This window comes from Epinephelus lanceolatus, chromosome 9 (genome assembly GCF_041903045.1).
Source record: "Epinephelus lanceolatus isolate andai-2023 chromosome 9, ASM4190304v1, whole genome shotgun sequence".
NCBI classification, from domain to species: domain Eukaryota; kingdom Metazoa; phylum Chordata; class Actinopteri; order Perciformes; family Serranidae; genus Epinephelus; species Epinephelus lanceolatus.
The window spans coordinates 7,273,487-7,296,892 of NC_135742.1; the positions used below are offsets into that span (position 1 = coordinate 7,273,487).

Sequence of the window (23,406 nt, forward strand, 5' to 3'; positions counted from 1 at the left end):
TAAGGAAGTTACGATGGGCCCTGGTGCATGCTATTATTATGAAGGTGGTAATCACTCATAAGGGCCCATTCTCCAACGAACGCACTGTTGGAGGGCCCACTGTCTTTATTGGCCCCTCTACCCCACGGGCCCCAGTACAACCTCACTGCCTGCACTGCCTAAATTAACGCCCCTGAGCTGTGGGAACCCTGATAATATGTGCTATCTACAGTATTCAAAAATCCCAGAGCTGGAACATTCACTGTGTGGGAGCAGAGATGCCATTAGCAGCTCTGTCCTGTTCTTTATTTGGATTGGGGAACTTTACACTCGTTAGCAACTCTTTACCTGAGACAACCAGTTCATCCTTTTCTTCAAACCCTTTTCTCTCTTATAGGATTCTCAATTTTAAACTGGAGATGCAACGCCAGGTAGCTACAGCTGATAACATCTGCTCATTTCAGCTGGAAAAAATTCTGTACATTTATATTTTTTGGCTAGATACATGAAGCCTGATTTTGTTTATTTAAGCATGAAATTAAGGACCCATTGTTGCAAAAATTCCCATGAATTTTGAGTGGTAAATCCGCCACTGTTATCATTACTATAAACGTTGCAAATGTGCCCTCGTTTTTTCGTTTTATGCTGCTTTTTGCTGATTATAAATAGGGAAAAAGAACAGAACATCAAGACTTTTTAGCTGCAGTGTGAATGTAGCCGGATTAAGACGAGGTCAAGGTTGTGTGCGGCTGGAAGGATGAGTTAATTGTCGTTCAACGGTAAATTATGATTAATTACTGGTTATTTTTCATGCAAAAATGCCAAAACAGTTGGTTGTTTCAGCATCTCTAGTGTGAGCATTTGCTGATATTTTCTGTTTTATGTCAGTATAAATGGAAACTTTGTGCTTTTAACTGTTAGTTCGATGAATAAAAACATTTGACATTTTATAGACCTAACAGCTAATTGATTAATAAGGGAACTAATGGTCAGGTTAATCCAACATTGCAGCAGCTTCAATAACATCTATTATTAATTGAATGTTTTTCAGGGAGTTTTAATGCAAAAACAAAACTTTACCCAGTTAGATCTCCATCAGTAAACTAGTAGTCAGGAGCTTCCCATATTTAGTGAAGTGGTTGAGGGCAGGAGGGGATGAGGGTGGAGGGACACTGTGCCTGTCATACTTCCTTCTGGCCCGTATGCTCAGGTTAATCCTCTCTTTCGGGCTGCTCCATCTGCATCTTTGCTCGCCGGCTGGCATGCCTCGAAGACTCGGCACATAAGCTCGTGGAGGGGAAACAGTTTTTTATACCTGGCTCAGGAGATTTCCAGCACTCAAACTGCAACTGTGGGGAGAAATCTGCCAGAACCTGCAGAGCTCCTCCAACACCTCCCTTTGTTGCACGGCTCAGTAACTCGTTTCTTCTTTTTCTTACTCTGAGCCGAGTAAAAAAAAAAGAAGTTAATAATAAACGTTGAGCTGGAGCTTCACTTTGCAAATTTCACATGAGATGAAAATCGAACACGGACAGGGCGCGTGGCCCTTGGCAGCGTGTAGTGGAAAACACCAGACTACGGTGTCATCTTCTCCTAAGTAACATAATCGGCTTAGAAGGGTTGATGCTGAGGACTGGTGATGCTGCCTTGGACGACTGAACACACAAATGCTAACGTGGCGTGGCAGAGAATAGAGACCTTATTAATAGATCTGTGGGCAGTGTGCTCAAAATCAATATCAAGATATTAATTAGAACAATTTTCAGATATTAATCTATATTTTGATGTGGAAAATATGTTTAAAATTAGCTCAAACAATTGCTCAAACAGAGACTGTATTAACAATTTTATTCTTTAGTTACAGCTTCTTGAGGGTACAGTACGCAGGAACAGTTACTGTTTATCACCAATGAAAGTGAACGCTAACCCCAGCTTTGTCCACTCAGTGTTTCTCCTCGCTATATTTGCTTATATTTGCACTGTGTCCGCCATTTTTGTAGCTTCCTGGTTGCTACCTTCCTACAAAGACCCGATCTAACCTGAGCACTGTGCCTAAGTATGTCCAAAACACTGCTAAATGATGAAAATAAGAAAATACGGACAAAGGGCAGAGTCTCTGCAGATGAATACACCACCACACTCCTACAGGGGTCATTAGTGATGACAGAGATTACTTTTGTATGAGTCTACACAAGGAAAAAGGAAAATCCTGAATAGTGTGCCTTTAAATGTAAGTATTTGCTGCTTTTCTCTATTTTATATTATAATTAATTTAGTATCTCTGTGTTCTGTACTGTCGCTCGAAGAAAACCTTAATTTTGAAGATGTCATATTAATTCATGGGAGCTTGTTTTGCTATTTTTGACATTCTTAAGACTGAAGATTTACTTGAATAATCCAAAAAAATATCAATAGTGACGAGAAGTCCTGATCAAATTGACGTTGAATGCAGTTGATTGTGTTCCACTATTATACATTTTACGTCAGATTAAACTTTAAACACATGAATAATAGCAGCGGGGGGCTGGAGCCTACCCCAGCTGACATTGGGCGAGAGTTGTGTTAAACCCTGGACAGGTCGCCAGACTATCACAGGGCTGACATAGTATTATTTCTTTTACAAATACAAATTAAACTTAAGGTAGTCTACTAGAATAATATAATAAATTGCTTTTTCAGTCCACTAGATACATTTTGCTGCTGCCAAAAAATGACTGAAGTGAGAAGAACAGACTGAAAACTTGATGAAACAGATGTTGACCAAGTTTCCCTTGGAAAAAAAAAAAAGGAATATATTTTATCACAATACTATATCGCAACATATTTAAAATTGAAATAATACTGATTTGTCCTGTGGGTTTGAATGTGGACTCTCACATAAGCTTTATGTTGTAAATGGAGTTTGCTTACAGTGTGTATTTAAAGGTTCTGCACTGCAAAACAGGTTTGCCTGGTGTCTGGATATAATTCATTTCATTTTTACTGCTTCTAACCTGTACTGACTTTATTTGGATTTCCTCATTGCTTCCTGTATCATCTTTAGTGTCGTTAGAGTTATATGTTTCTATGTATTTTCACATTGGGAACTTCAACTGAGCAGTTAATGTGTAGTTGCATTAAAACAATATAAAGTGTACACAGAGATGATGTCATTTACCTGTTCTTTAAGAGGTTTAAAAAGTACTATCTCAAAGTACTGAGTAATATTTGTCGATTTAACTTTGTCAACTACACCAGCATCAAAGCAACATGTTTACCCTGTGAAACCTCCGGCAGAGAAGACAGACTGTCCAAGGAAGATCCCTTAATTAAATCCACTTATTATTTAAGTGGATTGTTTCGACTAATTAGGTCATTTGTCAAGAGTCACCGAATGGCATTGGCCCAATGAACGAGGAAACACAACCTAGTCGACACTTCACTGCAGTGGTCTTTGAGTTTTTAATGGTGAGCAGGTTTTATGTCACTGACCGGTTATTTTTATTATCAGTGAATCTAATGATTAATTCCTCAATTAAATCCGTTAATATTTGGTCTATACAAAACACACAAAATAATTTTCTGTCCATCAACAAATTAATTAACTTGCTAATCACTTCAGCTCTAGTTCTTGTTCCCGCTTTTGATTTTATGTAATTTAATGTAATATAACGTAGAAAGTTTTGACAGTAACTTCATTGCAACTCATTTGAATTGGTATTTCTGGCAAGACTTTTCTTAAGAATACACAATTAATATGAATAAAGACAGATTTTTATCCACTTTTGCCCATAGGCTAACATTACTGAGACCAACCCAGTCACCAAAAAAAAAAAAAAAAAAAAAAAAAAGTTAGCATTATATATATATATATTATAAAACTGCAGATACGTAACACTTGTACATTATCATGTAGTGCAGTGTTTCTCAAATGGTGTGCTGTGATGCCAACCACACATTATTATTGCAATATTCAACTGGACCTACACAAAATGTTTTGAATGAATTTTTAATTGACTGTATCAGTATGTTGTGCGCAAACTCTACCTAAAAAATATTATGTCGCTGTTTGCGTGTGGAAAATATAAATGTGTGACACATCCAAAGCCCTGATTGACAGCCAGGGTGAGGGATAATAGCATTTTAAAGGAGAGAGCTGTGAGACGTACAATGGATCGCTTTATTGTACGGAGGAAATGACACCAAACACCAGCAAAGATGACCTTCCACCGAAAGAAATGGGAAAAAAAAAAACGGTCTTATTGTCTTATGTCGTGATAAGAGTGATGTCAAATAGAAGCTATTGTGCACAGATATAAATACAGATGTGCCTTGAGATTTCAACTTGCCCTTTGGTGTGCCTTGGACACAAAAAGTTTGGAAACCACTGATGTTTAAACTTTACATTTCAACAATGCTGTGGTTAATGTGAGGTTATGTTTAGGCATAAAAACCACTTGGTTATGGTTAGAAAAAGATCATGTTTTGGCTTAAAATACCCAGCTTTGGGGACACGATCCCTGCTGGAAAGGTGGCAATGTCTCTGAAAAGACACCTGCTTTCTGTGCCACTGCCCCTGCTGGAAACACAGCAACAGGCCGCTAAAAAAAAACACCCATGTTTGGTGGCTAAAAAGCAGTTGGAAACACAGCAATGGCTCGCATGATTGTTTTTTTTGTTTGTTGGTCCTGAACAGTGGTCTGCTGCTTGGCAGGCATCTTGCCCAGGAGACACACGTGCACTCCACTTCCTGATGGCAAAGTCAGCTTATACTGTCACTTTAGAAACGCTGATATGACATGTATGAAATGTGCAAATGTAATAATATCATGGCTTGCAGGAACGTACAATGCCAACATTTTCCTCTGGTGAATGGACTGCTGAGAAACTGTAACCCAAGCATACAGATAGGGTTTGCATTTAATGTAATTACCAATCTTCTTGCTTACAATCCAACGATTTCAGGGAAAAGTTTGTCCTTAGCAGTGACCTCATGCTGCACAAGTGGGTTTAATTAACATGTCCAACTAACTACATAGCTTTAAGAGCATATTTCCAAACCTGTGCAGTACCTGTTCCTTTAAAATATCTGAGAAACAAATTCTCCTAGTTTGTTTGTCTGGTGGACTCGAGCTTTCTGCAAAAGTCTGCACAGCCAAAGCATAATGAGACACAAGCCGGAAAGCCAACATTGCACTGAGGTGAGACATTTGCCAACAAAGCAGATTACAAACAGGGAAATCTGAGGTACAAACATGCAGAGATGGTTTCACTACAGCAGCGGTTTACAGACTGGCTGTGGAGTTACATAATAGCGGAGCACAGTGAAGGCTGGATTTGGATGCTACACTGCTAGCACAGCATGGAGAAGTTTGTCCCCTGACACGTCTTGATGATGCATCTCATGATCAGTTTAGTGGCTAGATGATGCAACTGTTTCCTCATCAAACACATGGCCTTTGGTGTGTGATATAACACCCTCCTCCTGAAGGTTTATATATTTCTTTTTTTTTCTCCTTACGTTGGCAGTCTGAACAACTCTTAAAGACAAACACCAAGTGATTACAACATTACTTTTAACCCAATCACATGTTGCAAGAGTTTATCTGACGTAAAAGGTTGTAGCAAAGGAGGTGCTCATGTTGGGTTTTTAAAACTACTTTAAAGTTAATTATCTTCTAACAGGATTATGGAGATTGCTGAACTATTGACTGACATCTTAGTGTTGTCTGAATGCAAATATCACATCCTCCACCTCTCCCTAACTGTAACAACCCAAGCTTAGCTTCATGCTAATAAACATGACCATATGTTGGAAAGTATGGCTTTAAATCATACTGAAGTTTTAGTGTCTAGACATACAGCAGAGGACAAAGAAAATATTTAAATAGCAGTGTCTTAAAAGTGAACCACAACACAAGAGGAGTTTAAACTTATATAAATAGAAACCACAAATTAGCTTCTAATGCAGCTGACAATGTCAAAACTGTGGGGAACTCCCTTAGATGCAACTTCTGTGCAGCTATAAATCTAATTTAAGTGCATTTCCCAGTGCATAAAGCTCACTGGTGCTACTGGTTCTCCAGCATTCCTGCTCCAGTGTCAGAAGGAAAATGTGGCGTGACACTGACAGAAACAAACACAAACACCCTTTAAACATCTTCAGCCTCTCCCACAGTGACCTCAGAAGCACCGACGCCTCACATCATAAATATCTCGCTCTGATCTTATTATCTGTCACTTAGAAAGCAACAGTCAGAGCTCATAATAAGTCACACTGAGGAAGACAAATGTGCAGCTGAAGAATAATTACAAAAGAAAATAAAGTGGGGAAGAAAAGCTGGGTTTTGGACTTATTTGGGTAAACTGAACAACAGTTGAATGGCCCCAAACTTACAGCTTCTTCCATCTCCGTTAATTCCTGACAGCAAGAGGTAAAAACAAAATCCTCTGTCAGTTACGACCATATGAACTCGAGCCCCTCTCCCATGGAGTGCAGCAGCAAAAGGGCGGCCATGTTACATTCAATTCAGTACAATAAAACACAGAAAAAATACCTGACGGCAAGAGGTAAAAACAAAATCTTCCATCAATTACGACCACATAAAATCGAGCCCCTACACAAATTAGGTGACACGTAAAACACAGAAATTACTACGAGAGCAATGACGCTAACCTCTCCCATAGTGTACAACGGTAAAAGGAGAAAGATAAGGCGGTAGACACCCCTTTATATTATATATATTTAATATTACAAATATACATTTGACTTTGTTACACATATTTTTCTGCCCTTGAACCAGTTATCTGAAGCATCTAAGACCACAGGTCATCACTACAGCAATCATTCCCCAGCATTGAGCCCCCAGCTGACTCTGAAACCATCCAGAAAAACCTCATGTACAAGCAGACACTTTTGACAGCTGACCTGTAGTTGGTGTTTTGGCACAGGCGTATCACTGCGCTGCATCGCAGCCAATAATCTGTAAAAGCATTTCCCTCTATTCATCTCCACTACATGCTCCTCTATTCATTCCACGCCACATGGAACCACAAGAAAGTGTTGAACTTCAAACACGTGCTAACCTGCAGTGATACAGCCCAACAATTCACTGTTCAGTCATTCAGACGTTTAATAGTGTGTTTCTATGAAGACTGGTACTAAAAGTATGTTGTAGCTTCAATAAACTAGCAGCCATTGATAAATAAATTCATCATCAAGCATTGTTTATTCAAGGAAAATCGACTGAGCATTAAACTCTTTCACATTAGTGCCCTGAATTTATATTCATACAGGCTAGACGGATACATAATATATGATAACAACTGCAATAAAATGATGAAAAATATCCATAAAAATAAATAACTGGCAGCAACATTTGTCAAGAATGATAAACAGCGATAAAGACTATCAAATGACAAAAGATTTAACATAAAAAAACAAATAAATAAACAAATCTGCCACGAATGAAGAATATATAACAGCAACAGCAATAAAATCAGTAAAATGTAGAAAATAAAAACAATAAATAAATAACAATAAAGCAGGAACACTGCATAAAAACCACATCATCTAACATCCACTTAAAATGATCCAAGGATTTGTACTTGTCTGATTTCGATACCTCTTGTAACTCCATTTATTTGGTGTGAAAAAACTAAAAGCTAATTTACAGAGCTCAGAACTGATCTGAAGAGTTTCGAGGGACAAAAAATTCCTGTGAGTGTGTGTGATGAGAGATGGATTTGAGAAGGGTAACTTGCCTAGCAATATCTTATAAACAAAAAGCAGGAAGTGTCTTTCCCTTCTGTCAGTGAGAGAACACCATCCCACATTATGATATTGATATAATCACAAAAACTTGTGTGATCATTGTCAAATTTTTTCCTTGGATTGCTGCTAAACTGAGTTCTAACATTAGCTAAGAGGTAATGAGCATTTCTAAACAATAAACACTAGGGGTGTGCCATATCATCTTGTTCACGATAATACCGGCATAATTTTTAGTATCATATGAAAATAATCATACCGTGATATTTTGACTTGTTGACATGTTGACGTCATACTGTTACCTACGGCAACAACAAACATGGCTGAAAGCAAAATTATTACTGACCCCACGGTGGTTCCAAAAAGAGGAGCAGCTTCAGCAGTGTGGAATAAACTGTGGCGTCCTGAATGTTTTATGAACAGCCCCGGACTTCTCAGACTCTTTTAGTGACGTGCTGCTCAGAGGGAACTCATTCAGCGGCTCCTCTGGCAGCAGCACAGCGTATCTCCCTCTCCTCTCTCGCCATGCGCACACAGGAGTCGGTGTCATCAAGTGATTTTGTCATAACCGTAATGTACACCTACGTAACTCGGTATATGTGAATGTGTGATAGTTGTGGAATCATAACAGCCTGTCACAAGTTACAGTGTGATGATTAGAGGAGAAATGGCAGAGCATAAAGGTCCAGGTGGAAAAAACAACAACTCAATCATTTAGGATTTTACTAAAAGAAGGAAATCACCTGATGATTTACATATATATAGATCCCAGGGGACATAGAGTGTGCCAGTAAACCCGGAACTCCGTTAGCGCTTTTAGCACTTCTGGTTCTCTCGTCTAAAAGTCAATACGTTTTTTGAATGGGATTTTGGTAAAATGCCTCAAATAAGGTCTGTGGTTAACAAAAACTTATGCGAGTTTCAGGTTTTGTTCTACGACATAAAACACGTCAGTAAATACCCTACTTGTGAATTTTGAAGCTTTTACGTGTCGTAAAAAAGGCGGTTGCTAACAAGATGCTCAATACTACAAACCCTGTCGGGGACATTAAACGTCATCACCCCTGAACAGGCGAGAGTGCTGGCACTCCGCCATTACAGCTTCTTATTTAGCTTAAACAGTCTGATTTCCCCATTAAACAATGTTTTTAAAATAAAGCGGTTGAAATCAGTTGAAAGCTTAGTGGAGGTGACGTCAAGAGTCATGCGACCGTGGAGTAGTCATGTAGTCCGTTGAAGCCTAACGTTAGCTTTTTAATTCTGGCGATCGCATTTAAGCTTCAAATGCGGTATGAAAGGTGTTCATATGTGAAGATTATCTCGCTGAACAAAACCTGTAAGTATCATAAAGTTGTGTTAGCCACAGAGCTTATTTTCTGACATAATCCAAAACGCAATGCAAAAATCACATTCACTTTCTCTTCCGGGAACCAGCGCGATGCTAAACTTCCGGGTTTTGACATCAGCCCTGGCACACTCTATTGTTTGTATTTGGGAGCTGCTTAAATGTGTAATTTGTGGTAGATCATCGAGCCATGATGTCGGGCCGGCCCAAAAAAGTCCTGGACACAGAAATGGTGAACATGTGTAATGTGTTCAGAAAGAAATCTCTGATTTTACTTTACCAGGACTTCACATGATAGAAAACCGCTGGTCAGAAAATACTTGTTTTAAGAAGCTGTAACGTGCATTTTCCAGTATTTTCTGACATTTTATAAACAAATAATGAATCAAGACAATAATCTTTGGCTTTATCACATCAGTGCTGTATTTAAAAAATGCATTTTATTTCTATGTATATATTCTATTTCCGCATATTTTTTTGTTACTTTTCCTCAACAATTTTCTTCTTTCTTCTTCTTATAAATCCGATAAATTGAAAACAACTCTTTTTTTCAACTTTTAATTTACACAGAGTTTCACACTGGTCTTCGTTTTGCTGTGAGCATGCTCTTTAGGTTACCAATTCTCCTTTCTGCAAAACACTTTGAGCCACATTCTCTGTATGAACTCTGTCACATATATTCAGTTTCATTATTATCATTACTGGTGTTTTCTTCCTTCTTTTATGTCGCCTCTCAAAACCCATGAACTTCCTGATTGCAAACAAGAGGATGTGAATCAGACAGGAGAAAAACAGTTGTCTGGCAGTTCAAGGCTTTAAATTTGTATCTTCTTTCTTGTATCTTGCATATTTCCTCTGCATTATTCTTGTGTTTGAACTCAAGGATATTTGTATGACGCTTGGTTTCTAACCTCTTATTCATTTTTGTTTTCCACATCCAGTTAAAATTTGCTGCAGCAACAATTTAACTTGCTGTACAGGCCAATAAAACCTCCCTGTGTTTCATCATAAAACAACTCACACTGCCTTGTCACACAGTTTCTGCTGTGAGACAATTAATCCGCATATCTGACACAGCTCTGGACAGGTTAAGTGAGGCGCAGATAAATGAGAATAGTCCCTCTCTTTGGCCAGCGGCTCATCGGCGTGATTAACGACGGCCTTTAACAATTAAAACCCTGTGAAATCCTTGTTGTGCAGACTTCACAACTCCAAAATTACCATCTTGAGGCCTCTGATCCTGCTGAAAGGAACAACACAGTCTGGTGGTAGAGCTGTTTACCGAGCTTGTCTTCCTGCTTGCACTAACAAGCTGCGTGCTTCCAAATCTCTGAGCTGCAGGAGGCAAATGGATTTCGACATGGAGATGGCGAGCGCATAGATTGATCATCTTTGCCATTTGAATAATCAGCTTAGAGCGTAGTGAGAGTGCAACACAAGGGGAGCACACTGTCACTGTCTTATTATAACACATAAAGGTCATTGCTTCAGTCGCTGCAACTCCGGTTCATCTGATAGTTTATAAACTTTGCTTACTTACAGCTCACCAGCTGTTGATTTACAGTCGGCATTAAAAGCAGCACTGTGGCAGCTGTGCATGTTTGTGGCTCCAAATGTCAGCAACTGTTTGGACAATGTGGACTTCAATACCCAGAAACCCTGCAACAAATTGATACTGTTATGCCTCACAGCAAAAGAAACCAGATAATGTAATTCCTGTTTGTATTTCACTCAGGTTCAGATTCGTCACTCCGTGGGTGGATAAATGACCAGACCCGACAGGACAATTTCACTTTGGGGAAATGGGCTGAATCGTCAGCATCCTACCGTGTGATCTGACTGTAAAATTAGTTTTTCTGTGTTTGTTTTTGTCTCTGCTAGGACTGATAATTATTGAGGACAGGATGTGGGAGGATTTATGTGTAGGTGGGCACAAACCTATCAATAGTAGTTTATGATGGGGAGAATTCCACTGGGAGTTAAAAATTAGTTTGTTTGTTTTTAAAGGACCAAACTGGTGGTGTCGACTTTTGATAAGAGCTCAACGGCAAGTGTGTGATGATAAAAGATCCCTTACATATTTTGTGTCCAGTGTCAGAGGGATGTTTTTAAATATCAAAGAGGAGATTGAGAACTGACGTCCTGCTTATGGCTGCACAGTATGAGGGACACATGGGCTATACGATAACGAATGAATAGTTGTTGTTTTATTGTGGATTTTTGTATTATATGTTGTATTTGTTGCATTTTCAATGTGTTTTGATTGGCTGATTGGCTAACTGGCGCGGAGAAAATGCCATATGTATACCATATATACGATTATTTTTTTGGCTTTTTGCCTGTATTAGATAGGACAGTTCAAGTGTGAAAGGGGGAGAGAAGGGAGACGACACCGCACAGCTGCTGCAGCAAGGACACTGTCCCCGCACTTGGGACACCGGCTCCACCCACTAATGGTGCCCTCAGACCTAGAGTTGTCTCCTTTGGTCTGAATCAGGGACTAATTTTGTCACAAAGTTGTATAATTGCCAAGAGTTGGTTCGTGTACTCACGGCAGCATTTACAAGTGGACCAGGTCAAATGCCTTGCGTGAGAAAGCTGCTCTTGATTGGTCAGAATTTCCATGTGGGAAAAATCCAGGAAGTAAAGCAAACATTGAAGAAAAGTACACTTGCAAGATAAATGTGACACTTTCTAATGTCACAATGGAGGGACAACTACGCAGGTTGATGCGATAGAACAAAACCAAACAGGGCAGGTGTGAAAGCACCGTAAGCCACCAGAAACTCCAGAAACTCAATTCAAATCATCTGATCTTGGTGGTAAGTCTTAACTGGATCAAAAAGACCTTTAAACTCAGTGATATCATATCTTATGTTTCCTTTACATTTTTAAGCCAATTTCTGATATATGTGCAACATTAAAAGAGAATTAATGCTCATCTCCATCAACTGACTGTGTGAAGATATTCAAGAGCTCCTGACAGGGTTTCACAGCTAATCCAGCAGCAGCACACCCCCGACATCCACTTTTATCATGTCCGGGGCTTTCTGATGGAGTAAAGGCTTATAATTATGAGTGGCAGCAAGATGTAAATGTTTTGTCTGCAGCAGAAGAAAGAGAAGATGAAGTACTGTGACGTTAAGGTCTCAGTACAGTTTCCATCAACTTTTATAGCATCACCTCTTTTTTGATATGCCAACTTTTCCACAAAATCTATCCGCAAATGTAAAATCTGTGTAAAAACAAGTAGGCGAAAATGCACTTAAAGGCTGAAACAAGTCTACACACAATCATTTTGCACTTGAGACTTCCTGTATGATAGGCCACAGAGCATTATGTTCCAAAAGACCTTTTAACTCAGAGCTCAATGTCAAGATTTGTTCCCAGCAATACTGAAAATCTTTTCTGGTGCATCTTTAAGGCATTTACCACTGAATATTACTTTGAGAAGAACTCATTTAAAATTCAAACCAGCACAGCCAGACACTTTCTGACACTTATAATAAAAATGTCATTTGGATTCACTTCAGGTCACAGTCTCACAGAGATGAGATTCTCTGACAACAGTCTGACAGAAACACTGCATTAAACAACCGACATGTCTTATTTCTGAGAAACCAGAGGAGCAAGAACTCCATTGTTTAAAATGTTTCACTCTTTTTACAGTTTCTTAAAGCCAAAAATTTACCACCTCTGTGTAAAAAACCTTCTACAACATCTATTACTGAAATGTTACGTCAATTGATAAAAAAAAAAAAAATCAAGAATTTTACTCATATTAAATGATTTACCAAATAAAATACCAAACATTTTAAAGTTTCAGTATGTGAATATGCAGTTTATTTCCATCTTATATCATTGTAAACTAAATGATGTTCAGTTGCTGCAGACGCTGGCAGAGGTACCGTCTCAGGGGCTGCTGAGTCTGAGGCTGAGGACACACCGCGATTCAAGGCTCGAGCTAATGTTAGCTACATAAACTGAAGGTCCATAAGCTGAACTATTAGCAACTTTTTCTCTCCATCTCCGCAACACTTCACCAATATTGACACGTATTTTACTTTATTAATTGTCAGACTCGCTTTGATAAGTCCGCCTTCCTTTTTTTGGTTGGCTTTGCAGTGTAGGCTGTTGTTGCCAATGCTGGAATAGCAACTCACTGCAGGATTCTTCGCTATTAACACTATCCCAGCCAAACGCTTTTGCCAAGATTTTCTGCTACTTGTGACAGAATGCTTTCCTGCCTTTGACAAGATATTCCGGCAATCCGTGTTTTGAATGTTATAAGATAGGGAGCGCTGCTACACATCTTGCCGTGTCCAAAAACAAACCAAAAGGAAGATCCGCTGGAAACCGGAAGATGATGTTGTTTACAGAGATGTAGCAGCTTGAAAACGGCACGAAAATGCCGACGCCGACGGAATAAGTTTACAGTTGCACAAGCCGTGGAGATGTTGATGGACTCGCGGACAAGACGACCACAGAGGAGACAGAGACAACTGACATGTACATTTGTACAACAGCCAATAGGAACTCCCTCTCTCTGAAATGACCTGTGATTGGCCAAAGTCTCCCGTCTAGGGCTAAATTTCCTAAATCATGAACGCAGAGCCAAAAGGAGGTGCAGAAGTCTACTGCTCTCACAGTCCACTTCAAATACAGCATGCTCAAAGTCTATTATGGGATTTTTGCCCAGTGACTCCAAAATTAAACAGCCTACCCCAGCTTTAATAATCCATACTGCTGACCTGTTTTTTGGCATTGCATATATTTAATATATTTTGGATTTGCACTTTTTCCTACTTTGTATTGCAGCCGCTACACTACAGTTTCCCTCAGGATAAATAAAGGTCTTATCTTCTTATCTTATCTTACATTAAGCAATTTGGGCACTGAGAACCTGCCATAAGCACTTATGCTTATTTTCTGATAATAACAGACTTATAAAAATAAGTTAATCAAAAAATAGCCCATAGATTAATACATAAGTCATTGGTTGTTGCCCTGAGGACACCTTCGAGCTCTGTGTCCAGCAGTATTGAGTATCCCTATGACTGGGAGGACACAACACAACCAAATAAAAACAAAACAACGACCATGCAGTCCATTTCCTTGAGTTCATAAGAAACGTGGGCAGTGAGGCAAATCTGAAGCCTGATTGTCTTGACTTTTTATCTCATATTTTGAAAGTAAACCTCTGAGGTCTAAGTGAGACTCAGCGGCAGCACTTTAATTTTTTCTTTTTTATTTTACTCAAAAACAGCAACAGAAACAAAAATAGCCGAGACAGTCATGCTTTAAAAGACTGACCGCAGAAACCGACTTCAGTAATAACACCAGCAGCGGCTGTCATCGAAGCCTCTGAGAATTTATCAGTAGAAATAAAATACAGATGCAAGAGCAGACAGGTACACGAGCTTCGAAGATGCAATAAGGCAGGTGAGCATCAAATAAAATTATATTGCTGTCAAATCCAAAGAGACATTTGCCACAACTAATACCAGAGGACAACACTCAATCACTGCCAAGAATTCACAGTTTAGCCGAGCGGAGATTTATTCATTTCCAAAATATTACAAGGACGCCGTCAAATTTTTATCATCATGACTCATAATGTCGTGCAAAAGATGATTAATGAGACCGAGATAGGCAATATCCAGACGAGTCTGGAGATTTATCAGCGTTTGATTTGAATAATGAAAAACTGGATAAAATTGCCATAAAACTTTTAATGCAACAGCTGAACTTTGTAGTAACCTGACAAACTGGAGAGCAAAGTGCGCTTATGTTTCTCAGCCTGCTCCTAAATGAGTACCACTAATTTTGAAGCTGCTTTAACAGGAGAAAAGGAGTCACCACTCAAAACAAACACACAGAAAGACCACTTTGCAGCTCTGCTTTTTAGCCTCTGTTTTTCAGGTAATACAGCACATTTACTGTAACTGTTTTCGAACAAACAAGTGCCAATAACCATAGTGTACACTAACCACCCAGCGCCAAAAAGCAAACACACAAAGTTAGTGACTAGCTGGTAAACATATGGAGCATTTAGCAACTAAAGATCCAGATATCATTGTCAAGAGTTGGTGGAGACCAAACCAGAGCTAAAACAACACTTCACACTAACATTGCTGCACTTGTGATCCTTGCAAATGAAGTAGGAGATGTCAGATACTGTAATTTGCACACTACTGTACTGCAGCTGGTGAGCGAACTGCAAGACATTCGGAAATGTGCTAATGCCAGTCACAACTGTCAAGGTAACCGCCAGTTAGCAAGGTAGATAGCTTGGTCGCTAATAGAACAATAACACTGCATTTCCACTGCATGGCATGACACGGCTCAACTCGACCAAACCACAAAACTAAGCCGTATAATTGACAAAGTGCAGACGATCCTCAGTTTGGTTGCTGATCGAATGTTAGTTGAATTTCAGCCATTGAAATGAATTGACTTTGGTGTGACAACATAATTAATGTGTCTACACTCAGTTTATCAGTCTTTCTACTACCCAACAGCAACAAAAATGATGGCATTGTATGCTTCTGCAAACCACAGCTACATTACATTGTACACTATTATGTAGCAGATACGTTGAAACTTAACATTTCAACAACAATGTGGTCAGCGTGCCAGGTTTAGGCACAAAAACCACATGGTTATAGTTAGGAAAAGATCATGTTTTGCCTTAAAATACCCAGTTTGAGGGGCCAAATAGCAGCAGGAAAAGCAGCAATGTCTCAATTAAAAAGACACTTTTCATGCTTAAAAAGCAGATGGAAACACAGCGATGACTTGCTACATCACACCCGGCTTTGTTGGATTTTTTTGCCTGCAACAGTGGTCTGCAACTGTCAGGCGTCTCACCTCTGTGTCACGCCATCCACCAACTCTTCCGCCTCCAGTTGACAAAGTCAGCTCATATACTACGTCATTTTAGAAGCACTGAAATGTAACATATTGGTGGGTTGCAGAAATGTACAGTGCCAACATTTTCTTTATATCTTTTACATGTATGTGTTACTTTTCTCCAAATGACCTTCATGAAGGCACCAAATATGGCTGCTGGGAGATTTGTGACATGACTATAAACCCCCCTAAAGCCTTTTCATGTATATGAATATAAACAGACCAACTGAATGTCATGTGAAATGCTGCAAGGTGACAGGGACAGGGACAGGGACAGGGAGGACTGGAGCTGCTGTACCTTTGAGATGAGCTCGTCGTGGTTGGCCAGGTGTGCCCGGCAGTGGATGCAGCTGTAGGTGCGATGGCAGCTTGGCAGGTAAGCCTGGAAGGTCTTTGACTTGGTCATCTTCACCATGTCAGTGGGGCAGGGCTCCTCGCTGGTGTCAGGGCTGGCACTGGAAGAGTTGCAGCTCTGCTGGACTTGCTGACAGAAGAAACACTGGAAGATGCAAGCAAAAGCCGTCGTTGTTGTGGAGTGGGTGTGTGGCACGCTCCACACAGACACCACAGGAGAAAATCAAACCTGCAGGGCCAAACGGAAAGAGAGGAGATGCGATGAGAGACACGTCCCATACTTCCTATTTTTAGAGCTCATGATCTTGATTGCATTTCCAATATAAACACAGCTCGTTTGCTCGAGCAATCATTTGATTACAATTATCTAATATATGATTACAATCGCATGTTGTTGACTCCCAACATGGCTGTGCGGTGATGTAACTTAATGTCATGACACGCCAAACAAACCCTTGTTTATGTAAAAGCCACACAACATGTTTCACTTGGTGACAAACGATTTCAGCATTCATAGTTAATGTCCTTGTCTGTTCTGTCTCACTGGACCGATGCATGCAGGATGAGATTTTTGTTATCCTCCGAGATAAACGTTCGGTGTTTTTATTTGTTTGTACGGCAGCAACATCATTTATTATTTACAGAATCCCTCAAAGGGCAGATTTGTGTATCTATAAATTTGTCTTACAGACTTTGTTTTCATTGCGAGAAGAGTCTGTGTTTAGTTTTGCAACAACAGTTTCATAAATGTCCAGCCTTAATGCTTTTAACTGTTGGCATCTATACATCACTGTATCCAACCAAAGTCAAATTTCGGAGTTTATTTAACTGTGTTCATTCACATTTATTGTTGCATTACATACATATATTGAGAAAGTACAACCTTGAACTGTAGGTAATAGTGAGATTTTACAGACATCAACTAACGCATAACAGTCAAAAAAGAGGAAAATGAAGAAATACAACATAAAGATAATTTTTTCAGTAGTTACATATATTTTTTATTAATTTCAGTAAGAGTAACATATTCATTGGCATGTATCCATACATTTATCTATTTATTCTAATATTATTTGTGTAGTTTTGGCTGTTATTTCTATTGATTATGATTAAGAGATTGTTCTCTACAGCAAGTCAGATGTGGAGAAGGAACATGATTGTTTAGACAATCAGACAGGTTGTAAACGAGTATGAGAGCTGAAACGTTAGAAGGAACCCCCCAGTTAATTGAGCACGTCAAAGCTGAACCAGGAAGTCAGTCTGCAAACTGTAACTCATGTTTACAACAAACAGTCTGAGTAATAGTTTCACTGTTTGCCTTCATTTTCCTTTACAAATAAGTTTGGCTAACCTCAAGAGTTTGTTTACAATTTGCCGGATCATCTGACTGCTCGTGTTTGTTTTTTGCCCCGCTGGACTTTTTTAGTGACCTCATTCCCACATCTCTGCAGTGATGAAAGAAGTACTAAGATCTTGTCCATAAGAAAAAACACTGTTAGACCTAAAAGTCATGTATTCGAAATCTTACAAAGTAAAAGTACAAATGTTTTAGCATCAAAATATACTTAAAATACCAAAAGTACAAGTTCTTTTTTCTTTTCTAATTTGCTTTTTTAATTTATTAGCATTGTTTATTGTTGCTTATTTCCTAATATTGTATATGTTTTTGTGTGTTTATATTTTATGTATGTATATGTATTTTTTCCCTTTTACCTTATTTTTTTGGCATCTACACATATGTTAAATAATCCTCAAAAATACAAAAAGAAAGTGCAAAATCTGCAGAAAAGCTCATATCATTATAATAATTGATGCATTAATGTGTTAATCACCTAACTGTTGCAGTTGGTAAAGGTGGAGCTCATTTTAATGGATTTATATACTGCTAAGTAGCTCAACCTGTAAAAATACATTATAATTTATAAGAGGATTTAAATTTTGTACTCATAATCTAAATCTGTAAAGTGATGGACACCGTAAAACAAATATTTGCCTAATAAATAGAGAAAAGCAAAAGTATAAAGTAGCATAGAATGGAAATACACCATTTAAGTACCTCAAAATTGTACTTGAGTAAATGCGGTACGTTAAATTCCACCACTGGATCTGAGCACTAGTGAGTACAATGTTATCATATCCAATATCTAATTGATTTTATCACAGCAACAATATGTCTCTTGAGCTGTATGCTCTATGAGTTGAACCTGGGTGTTTTGAAAGATGTCTTTTAAATCAAATGTTTTATTATATTATCATTAATATAAAACTATAGACAAAACTAAGAGAATACAACTCCAGTTGTAATAAATTGGAGTTGTATTTTAAAAGTTACAAACAAGCAAAAAAAGGTGAGCTCTATTATAAAAACACAGAAAATATCTCTGAACAGAAGCTTTATCCTGTTTTACTGCCTGCAGGAGATTCAGCGCCACAGAAACAAATGCATACTGGTTCAGTTCATCTGCAGGACAGACTAGAATAGACGATGAGACAATGCAGCCAAGACACAATGAATGAGGGACTCCGGTTGACAAAAACATCTCTGCAGGTGTACAACTACGCCAAATATGCACCAGAACGTAGACCTGCTTCACCTCCTGCTGCTGTCTGGACTTTGGTGTGGCAAGAAATTTGATTCCAGCTGATCAAATATGACTCATGCTTACACCCATACCAGAAATGTGCATATTTAATCTTTTAAAGCTGGAGAATCAAACCGTTTCCTCAAAAATAAATGTCAAGACGTGCCTCATTATTAAAAATTACAAATAAATCTTAAACGCTGCTGCCTCCATGCTGCCTTTTATGACCCTTTTTATTTATCTTGTCTATTAAATTATCATTATTAATTGTTTTGTTTGTGTCCGTGGTTCGCAGTGAGTGGGAACTAAAAGGCTGTTCCTGTAAACACTGAGATGATGGCTGTTTGGTGTCTTTAAGTGGACACTGAGGTTTGAGGTCTGTTCATAGAGTAAGCCTGTTACTTTTTTATTTTCCTATTGTTTGTTACTGTTATGTTCCATCTTGTTTATTGATCTTTTTTATTAATTTCTGTGTGAAGCACTTTGTGTTGTTCAGAAGGCATCGTGGAAATAAAGCTGAATTTGATCTGATGTGATTTAACCACATCCAGCTACAGTAACAATTTTACTGAACCTGTTTTAAAGTGTTTTACTTCCTCTTATCTATTTTATTTTTTTTGTAACATTTTTATTTCCTGTGTGCATTAATCTTTAATTGTTTTACTGTTGTACTATCGTAATTCTTTAGATTGCACTAACCTGTACAAAATGAAGTTTAACTACTTGGTAACGCTACATTAGTAGTTTTTTTTTGGCCACTCATGGACAGCAGAACAAGCTATTAACACAAAATCAGAAAAATTATGACCACAGACTGTAAAAATAATAGATGTAGTTTCCGTGACGTCACCCACTGGTTTATGGACTTCTGTTTTTAGCATTTCAGCTGTTGCCATCTTGGGTTTTTTGGAAACAGAAGTGACCATATTTGGGCGAGAGGCTGGCACTGTGGAGGAGCGAAAAGTGGATGTAACTGAGAAGCTGAGGACACTATGACAGCCTGTCACTCAAAGACGCCTGCCCTTAATTATGCGTAACTTTAAGCCTGAATAAAATGTAAACAAGTGAGTTACATAAAGATTCGCCCTCTGTACAGTTGCCATGAAGAGGGAAATTAGCCATAGAGACCAAAACAGTTTTTGTAACAGGCTGTGAAAATGATTTTTTTTCTGCTACAAAGTTTGGAATTTTAATATGGGGGTCAACGGGGATTGACTCTGATTTGGAGCCAGCCTCAAGTGGCCATTTGAGGAAGTGCAGTATTTTGCGCTTCCATGTTGGCTTAATTTTTCAGCCCCAGATGTTGCCGCTCAATGATGACCTTATACAGTTTCCAAAGATCCTGTGAAAAATAATCTGGCTCTCTAGCTGCTCAATGCTCACCAGCTGGTTGTTAACTTACTTAATTTACCTGTCTGCTTGCAGCGCAAAGTTTAATTCACCACTAAAAAAACAGAACAGTTTGCTGACTTTGACACTTTTTAAGATTATTTTTTGGGTATTTCCCCTTTAATTGATAGTACAGCTTAATACAGACAGGTGAGAGAGAGAGAGGGGGGATGACATGCAACAAAGGGGGCTTTTCAAGCTGCATAATGACTACTCTTGATACATAAAGTACGCTATATTTTGCTAAGTCTACTTTAGCTAACTTTTGCAGGATTATATTGCACTAGCTTTTTATAAATCCATTAACATCACTCCATCACTAAGGGAGCGATCACACTGAGATGAAACGCTAGAAACGCGACGCCAGTAAAACCATTGTTTTCCTACGATACAGCGCGTCTGACTGGCGTTCAAGTGCCTTTTTAGACGGGCGTTTTTCCAGCATCTTTTTAGACGCGCGTTTTTGTAGACGTGCGTTTTTAGACGCACGTAGACACTGAAAAGTTAAAATATTTTCAACTTTTTTGAGCGTCAGACGCCAGTAGCTAGTGTGCATTGAATAAGCGCTTCCAGCGTTTCAAGCGTCTTTGAAGCGTACGCGTCTCTAGCGTCTCATTTCTGTGTGATCACCCCCTAAATTTGAAGCATCTTAGAGACTATTAGCTAGTTTCAAACTACTGATTTCCTAAAATAGGTTGCATCATGAAACATAATAAATGTTTTAGCTGTTCACTTCAGTTATGCATATATAAGAAACCCCTAGCGCTGTCCAAGGTAGGATCACAAAATAGCATACTGTTAAAGTTCAATTAATAGCCCGGGCTATTATTTGCTTAAATCACTGAAATCAACAGGCCTATATTTGGGACAGGCCTTTAATTACTTTCACACAAAACTGTCAGCCAAAATCAGGAAATATAATCAAATTGTTTATTTAAACCAGTATGAATAATACTTATTTAAAAATTAGGCTTCAGATTATAAATCAATTATGAATCGCTCATTTGATGTAGCTCCGACAGAGGATTATGGCACCCGGTATACCGACACAACGCCACTTTATCCTGTTAAAAATGGTACTCACAACTTGGATTGTGTTGTTATGAAAACCCCTTTTTTTTCCGAGGACCCTTACGAACTAACTTTAAAAAAACTTTATTAAATTAAAACTTTATTAAAAAATAAATAAACCACACCAGACGTCTAACTGAGACTGATGTGTAATTGTGAAAATGTGTAGCCACATTTAGCTAGTAAAAGGGACAAGACGTTAAATTAAAGTTACACATTCCAAAAATTTGTTTCAGAGGGGCAAAAAAAAACTTTCGGAAATGTAGGTGTTGTTTTGTGTATTTAGTGTCTACACACATGGAGCAAGCTGTGTTTTAAAGTTTAGAGTATTCAGACATTTTAGAATGAGCAGGAAATAGCCAGTTTACGCTAACGTGAAATTAGCTATTTAGCTAGTCAAACTGTTATTGACATATTACTTTGTAATTAGAGGCACATTTGTTATCTTCGTTAAACTGTGGTTTAACATCTTTAAGAGTAACATCAATATTAGACAGCATTTGTCAAGTTTCATAAAGTTTCAGGCATTTTCTGTTTTACTTTTCACTATAACTGTCATATGTTAGCAAGCTAACGTTGCCCTGCTGAAAAAACCAGCATGGACCAGCATAATGTCTGCTGGTCTGATCGATGCTGGTTTTTTCAGCAGGGTGGCTTTGTCAGTTAGCCACACAACAGTCAAAGCAGCAGTTAGTGGGTGTACAAATTAAGGTAAAACTAATCTCTATGTTACAACTAGCTTGTGAGGTGCAACATGTTTTAATTTAATTATGCATACATCACAATAATAGTACTTTAAGTGAAGGTTGTGAGTACCTGGCTGCAGTGACCGCTGAGTGAATGGCTGCACTGCTGTCATGGATCACCAGTGAGTCGACTATGTTGTGTTTTGTTGTTGATTAAAATTAGACTGGGTGGTGCCATGTATCTGCTGAACCACAGAGGCTTTCACTTCTTATATTTATATTTACTACAGTTAGACTATTAGAAAATATATTTTCTGTGCACCTCATGATCTTTTATTTCCCCCAGGCACAGACCAACCAGACAGTATAATTAGTATTTTTGGTTGTTTTGTGACTCTTTGTAGTTCCTTTGCATCTCTTTGTAGTTATTTTGCATCTCTTTAAGGTCATTTTGTCTCTCTCTGAGGTGACTATGTGTCTTTTTGAGGTAAATTTTATGTCTTTTTTTGGTCATTTTGTCTCTTTGATGTATAATGTGTCTTTGTTTGGTCATTTTGTCTCTCTTTTAATTTCTTTTGCATCTCTTTGAGGTCACTTTGTGTCGCTGATGTATATTTAGTGTCTTTTTTGGTCATTTTGTCTCTATGACGTATATTGTGGTTTTTTTGGTTGTTTTGTGAGTCTTTGCAGTTCCTTTGTATCTCTTTTAGGACATTTTGTGTCTCTTTGACGTATATTTAGTGTCTTTTTTGGTCATTTTGTCTCTTTGGCGTATAATGTGTCCTTTTTTGGTTGTTTTGTGACTTTTTTGTAGTTCCTTTGTATCTCTTTTAGAACATTTTGTGTCTCTTTGATGTATAATTTGTCCTTTTATTGGTCAATTTGTGTCTCTTTTTGTTTCTTTTGCATGTCTTTGAAGTAATTTTGTGTCTTTTTGACATATAATTAGTGTCTCTTTTGGTCATTTTGTCTCTTTGATTTTTTTTTTGGTTATTTTGCATCTCTTTTTTCTCTTCTTATATTTAGTGTCTTGTTTTGGTCATTTTGTCTCTGTCACATACATTTTGTTATTTTTTGGTGATTTTGTGTTTCTTTGTAGTTGTTTTGTGTCTCTTTTTAGTTCCTTTGCATCTCTCTGAGGTAATCTTGTGCCCCCTGATGTATATTGTGTCTTTTTTGTCTCTTTGACGTGTTTTTTTGGTTATTTTGTGAGTCTTTATAGTTCCTTTGCATCTCTTTATGGTTATTTTGCATCTCTTTTAGGTCATTTTGTGTCTTTGTGGTTGTTTTGTGGCTCTTTGACATATATTTAGTGTCTTTTTTGGTTATTTGCGTGTC

The 23,406-nt window shown here is 38.3% G+C and overlaps 1 protein-coding gene across 2 annotated transcripts in view; it reads right to left on the bottom strand.

Annotated features, from left to right (window-relative positions):
• Window positions 1-23,406, bottom strand: part of ypel1 (yippee-like 1) — a 45,335-nt gene that overhangs the window by 14,364 nt on the left and 7,565 nt on the right. For both annotated transcript variants that reach the window (XM_033619255.2, XM_033619254.2), the window contains exon 2: window positions 16,285-16,569. In XM_033619255.2, the coding sequence (XP_033475146.1) occupies window positions 16,285-16,401 (117 nt within the window). In that variant the 5' untranslated portion in view covers window positions 16,402-16,569. The remainder of the gene's footprint in view (window positions 1-16,284; window positions 16,570-23,406) is intronic.